Source organism: Buteo buteo, chromosome 11, assembly GCF_964188355.1.
Source record: "Buteo buteo chromosome 11, bButBut1.hap1.1, whole genome shotgun sequence".
Taxonomy (NCBI): Eukaryota; Metazoa; Chordata; class Aves; order Accipitriformes; family Accipitridae; genus Buteo; species Buteo buteo.
Window position 1 is genome coordinate 21,805,875 of NC_134181.1, and position 6,071 is coordinate 21,811,945.

At 54.1% G+C, this 6,071-nt stretch overlaps 1 protein-coding gene across 1 annotated transcript; it reads left to right on the top strand.

Moving 5' to 3' along the window:
- The first annotated feature begins 109 nt into the window (after positions 1-109).
- On the top strand, positions 110-5,614 carry MLKL (mixed lineage kinase domain like pseudokinase). Its single transcript, XM_075040388.1, has 11 exons — positions 110-245; positions 890-1,459; positions 1,651-1,764; positions 1,868-2,042; positions 2,151-2,248; positions 2,383-2,518; positions 3,026-3,110; positions 3,520-3,668; positions 3,869-3,918; positions 4,405-4,545; positions 5,444-5,614. Exons 2-11 carry the CDS (start codon positions 1,003-1,005, stop codon positions 5,494-5,496), a joined length of 1,458 nt encoding a protein of 485 aa, XP_074896489.1. The 5' UTR covers positions 110-245; positions 890-1,002; the 3' UTR covers positions 5,497-5,614.
- Positions 5,615-6,071: the final 457 nt, after the last annotated feature.

The following is a 6,071-nucleotide window of genomic DNA, read 5'->3' on the forward strand; positions in this document are numbered from 1 at the left end:
TGTGGTGAGTTGCACAATGCCCCTTCCACTGCCTGCGGAAGCAGCAGCTGAGGAAAGCACCCTATAAACTTGCGCTCATCCTGCTGTGCCTCTCCAGTCTGCGGAGGCAGTTGAGGTGGAGGCGAGTGAAGCAGAGCCAGGTAAACCCAGCTGATTTCTCTTAGCAAGCGGACGAACTTCTTCCTTGAGGGCAGTGCTGGAGAGAGCCTGAAGAGGAAGGGAGAGCGGCTGCAGCTTGTTTCTGGGTGCGTTTCTGTCTCGTTTCCAGCTGGTAGAGCCCGGCATCCCTATCTTAGCGTTGGCTGCATCGATGGTGTGGGTGGCTGCTGCTACTTTCCCTGCAACAGGGGCAGGTTTCTGCTGCCTGGGTGCTGAGCACATAGGAAGAGTTTGATTTAAAACCTTAAGCGGGCAATACACGGCTATGGGGAGAAAATATGGAGAAGCTGGGTATGCTGGGGCTGTGAAGGTGTGAAAGCTTTTATTAGATGGGTGACAACAGAGAGAGACATTAGCTAGAACTGAAAATGGATCTTTACGGTCAAACATGTAGGCTCTGCGGCCAGGACCCCAGGGTGGCGTGGGACTGGTGCTGGGGAACGCTGCCCAGGGATGCTCCTTGGGTCATTGCTGACCCTGCTCATCTGTGTAAGCTCTCTGGGTATGGCTAACACTAAATTAATTTACATAAATCAAGCCAAAACATCTCTTGCTAACGTAGAACGAGATGTGCCAATAGTGCTGCTACCCATGTCTCTGTTTGCGTGTGCCTGCTCCATCCTGCGTGAGTGGCCATGGTGCCAGGCGAAGCAAAGAAAGCAGCTGGAGGAGATATAAGGGGCTATAGGAGACCTGGAGGGTGGCATGCCATGTTAAGACTGTTCCTTAGGGTGGAAGGCGTGGAAGACCCACATCCAGCTGATCTCCGAGCCGTGCCCAAGGCTCACCTCCACCAGACACCGACAGCCCACATCCCCAGTGGCTAAGCCCTTTGCTGCAAGCATGGAGATCGTGGAGAAGATCCTCTCCATGGCCCAGGCCATCCACACCCAATTCGAGCAGGTGAAATGCTGTAAGCACCAGTGCCAACGCCTTGTGGAGCGCATCCAGATTCTGCTGGCGCCTGTAAGGATCCTCAAGGCTCAGCCGCCAAAGCACATCTCCCACCACGAAAAGCAACTGCTGAAAAAGCTGCTCTGGGTGCTGGAGGAAGCCCAGAAACTGGTGATGAAATACAGCCAGGCCAGCTGGATCCAGAAGTTCCTGAGAGCCCACAGCACCAGCGAGGAGTTCGTCTGGGTGAATGAGAGCCTGGAGGACATCGCCCAGGGGCTCTCACTCCTGCTGCAGGCAGAGCAGAAGCAGGCTTTCCTGGAGGTTTTCCAGGCAAAGACATGTCGCAAGCAGGACGCTGAGGACCTGAGGGACGACAGGGCTTTCTTAGACCAGGTGATTGCAAGTAAGTGTGCATTTAGCAAACCCTCTTTCCCTGAGACCAGTAGTTGGCACCTCTCCCCAGCTGCTGCCCAGCTTTGGCTCAATGGCCATGGCTAAGGAGAGCCAAAGGGACATTTAAACCAAGAAAAAACTAACTGCATCAGTCCTGCACATTCATCCAGCTGCCCTGCCTCTGCACACTTCTCTCCCCAGGTACTGAGGAGCCCAAAGATATGGCTGGGGAGATCTACATCGACAGGCAATGTATGGAGAGCAAGGTAGACTGGATGCAAAATGAGCTGAACAAAATTGTGCATGTGATGGAGTGTAAGTTGCCGTTGTACCTTTAGACACCCTGTGCACTGTGTCCTTTCCCCCTGAGCCCTGCCTAACATGTCCCTCATTCCCTGCTGGCGCATGGTGGAACCAGGCTTGAAGAAGGTCAATGTTGGCAAAAGAGAAGATATCACTGAGATTGAGCGGGACCACCTCACCTTCTACAGGCACCTGCAGGACACCGAGAGTTATGACCTCTACGAGGGTGAATACCTCAAGTACCCTGTCGCCATCAAAATCTTCAAGAGGCCACTGACCACCGACCCAGCGTGAGTTGTCCTGGGTGGGAGCAACATGGGGCAGCTGGGATGGGAGGGTGGCACAGCACCATGTCATGCCTTGTTCCAGGGATCTCACTGTGCTGTCCCTTTCTGCAGGAAGGTGAGAGACATCTTTGAGAAGGAGATTCAGACCCTGAAGAAGTTTGAGTCTCCAAACATCCTGCGCATGTATGGGATCTGCATTGAGGAGAAAGGTAGGGGGGTGTCACATTAATGTCACCCTTTCCCTCCCTTGCCTGTCCCCAGCGCTAGCTGGTGGCAGACAGTTTGTTGTGGACCCCTCCCAAGAGGTGGCACAAGGCAGGATGCTCAAGGGTTTGCCTTGCAGATGGGAGCCCCTGCTTCTCCATCATCATGGAATACTGTAAGCATGGGACGCTACGGGATGTGCTGACCAAGCAACAGCATCTCTCCTGGGAGGTCCGCATTCGGATGGCCCTGGGAGCTGCCAGAGGCCTTTACCGGTAAGCTCCTGTATAAATCAGTAAGTCTACCTGACGATCCATAAGCCATGCTCAGCTTCCTGGTATCTCTCAGTAAGCAGTGATATCCTGTTAGACTGTTTCCACCACCCTGGGACACTGGGATGGGAAGCTGGTGAAGAGGTAGGTGGGGGGTTTGGATGCAGTAGCACCCACCTCCCCTGGTCACTGGCCCCTACATCTGGCTTCAAGCCTGAAAAGGCCTGGAAGGGAGAACCCCCCCCTTCCCCACACCCATAGGGCAGCTTACAGCATGGCCAGTTCTCCTTACAAGTGCTGCTCATTTGCAAGGCTCGTTATTTTGCCCACAGTGGCTCTTTCAGCACGTGCTGGAAACGTTGGCTTGGCAGGGTTGGTCCGGCAAGACAAGCAGAGATGCTGGCTTCTCTGGGCGCGTGTCAGTCCATCCCCTACACAGCAGGAGGGAGCCCCGAGGTGGGGATGGGTCCATCACCAGCAAATGTTGCCCTTGGTTCTGTCTGGCTGCAGGTTGCACCAGACAGAGGAGAAGTCCCGACTCCATGGATGCATCTGCAGTAGCAAGTTCCTGGTGGCTGGGGATTACTGTGTGAAGGTAAGGACCATGTTTGGAGAAGCTTTTGGGAGTTTTGCATGTTTTTGTGGATGTCTCCCCCCACCAGCACTGAAGGGAATTATGATGGTCCAGAATAAAACCCAGGGTAGAGCAGTCTCCCCTTTCACCTTAGACACTTATACCTCATTTATCATCAGCAAAGTGAGCATCTCTGAGCCATCCACCCTGGGATGAGCTGAAGCTAGGGCAATTCACCGCCTCCACCTGTGGTTTTGCTTGCAGAAAGAGCCACGTGCCGGGCAGCACATGTGGCTGCATGCCAGCCTTTGCTGCCCAGGGCACCTTGCTCTGTTTTCTCCGTCTCAGGGCAGTCTCCAGCCATGCCACAGGTTTCTGCAGACTGCGTTTCTACCACTTCTCCCTTTCTCTCTCTCATTCCCTCAATCAGCTGTCGGGATTTGAGCTCTGTGAAACAGAGTCATCCATCAAGAGGAGAGCCAAGAAGAACTGGAAACAAGTTTCTATGTTGGCTTACATCGCCCCTGAGAACCTGAAAGACATCAACTACCCCTACAAGAGGCCCTGTGAAATATACAGGTGTGTCTGTCCCTCCCAGGAGAGATGCCCATAAGTGGGCAGATGTCTAGCAGAATAGCTGTTGAGCTATGGAAGAAGGCCAGGTTTAATCGTACACATAAGCAGCTGTTTGCAGTTGGCATAGCCCAAGAGTGTCCACTGTTAGAAGGGAGGACAACATGGTGGGATGAATGCTGAGACTCTTGCTTGTCTCCTTCCAGCTTCGGGATTGTGCTGTGGGAGATTGCGACCTCCAAAATCCCATTTGAAGGTGAGGCAGAAGTATCTGGTCCCCTGTATAAAAGCCACACGGCCCAGTGTGGCTGTTGTCTGGTGTTGGATGCTCTCTGCTCCTTCCTGGAGCATCCCATGGCGTGCGAGTCCCAGTGGCAGTGCCTGGTGTACCTGGCTCTGCAAGACAGCTTCATTGCTTCTCATGGGACTCCAATACAGTAAAGCAGTTTGGCAACATGCTTAAACCACAAACATGCAAATAATTTTTGTCTCTATTTGATGTTCCCGTGCATTGAAGCATAAACATTTCTCCTTGCTCCACTGGAGCCCAATGGCATCATGCCAGACATGGCGGGGGGGGGTGTCACTGCAGACACAGTTTGGGTGGCTTCTCTGCTGGCTTCTCCATGCCATAGGCTGCAGGAAGGCTCTTGGCATGGCTTTGCACTGGGTTTCCTCCCCAGCACCCTCCTGTGGCAGCAGAGCTCATCCTGACAGTCCTGTTTGCATGCATGTTGTCTAGGCTGCACTCCCCAGGAGATCATGGAGAAAATCTGCAACCACCATTACCAGGCACCTGTTGGTGAAGATTGTCCTGAAGACCTGCGGAAAGTCATTGACCAGTGCCGGGCCTTTGACCCTTCCCAACGCCCTTCTGCTGAGGGTAAGTGTCCTGGACATCTGCTCCACAGGCCCTTTGTATCCTTCAACCAGCTGCTTCAGCAGTCAATTTGCCCCTTATTTTCCGTATGAATTTGTCTGGCTTTGCGTAAGCTGGAGGAGCAGCCACAATATGGTGCAGGAACAGTTCCTGCCTTAAGCTTTGAGCAGTAAATTGCAATCTCAGGAATTGCTCTGCAGCAGGGAAGATTTCACTGTCTCTGAAGTTGTTCTGGGTCTGATCAGATAAATAATTGGTCTCCATCAGAAGATTTAACAGAAACAGCAGGAAAAGACAGAGGAACCTTTCTGGTGTGCTTGAAGGCACAGAGGTTGTACCCTTCCCTCAGTTCATCTCTCCAAGGAGAGGAAGCTTCCTTCAATCTCATCAGCTACACCCCATGGGGCCAGTGTCCATACAAGAGATGTGGAAAATGTGCATAAGAAACCACTGTGGGCTGCACTCTTTGCGTCTCTGTCTCCCAATGGCAGCTCCCTCAGCAGACCCTGCTGCAGGGAACTGCCCCGGCTGAAATGAAGAGACCATAAAAATCATCAGAGACATTGGCAAAGCTGCATTGAGGATACAACATCTCTTTATTACTCTAATCCAACACCCAGCCGCGCCTGCATGGTGCTGAGCTGGAAGAACATCTTCTCGTGGCTGTTTCCAAGTGTCTCTCTGTATACATGGCTGCTTCTCTTTGGGCTGTACTCACCTGTGTCTGCTCAGGCCTGTCCCCTGCTAATGGCTGCCCAGTCACACTGGCCTGAGGAAAGAGTGACTCCATGTCCCAGTTGTTACCTGTGAGGGAAAGCTATCTTCTCATCGGGGGTGGGGGTGGGGAAATAGCCTACAACAAATATTCTGTTTTGATTAATGCCATCCTTATGTTTTGCAGAGATTGTGGACTCACTGGCTGACCTGGAGAAAAGCAGAAACCAAGGAAGTTAACTGCAGAAAACAGGGTGGGGTGACCAAAAGCAGCCAGGCGCCTCGGAAGACAAGCCAAGAGAAAGCAGCAGGCCTTCCTCCTGCAGGCTAAAGCGTGCCGCTCGCCCCTCTTCCCCGCCTCGCAGAGACCGATCGTTCAATACGCCTGTATTTGTTTCTGTATGCCGAGACCTTCACCTCTCCGAGGGGCCGTGCCTGGGTTCATTCGCCTCAGGGGCAGCTAGCAGGCGAGGACGCTCTGCTACAGGCTCTGCCCCCGCCGGGGAGTCAAGGGGAGGCCGGCAGGAACCACGGCAGCCGGGGGACCAGAAGGACGCGACAGGGCCGGCTTCTCCTCGCCCCCGCCGCAGCGCTGGGGCCCGGCTCCCTCACGGCTCTCTCCGGGCACGGCCGGCCCCGCCGCCATGGCAACGCTCCGCCCACCTCGACCCCTGTTTGAATCCGCTCGAGCTCCCGCTCTTTTCTTCCCACCGGCGGCTCCCCCAATGGAAACTCGCTCCCCCGCGCTTGCCCCGCCCCCTGCGACCAATCAGCCGGGCCCTCCCTAAGGCTCTCCGGCCAATCAGAGCAGGGCC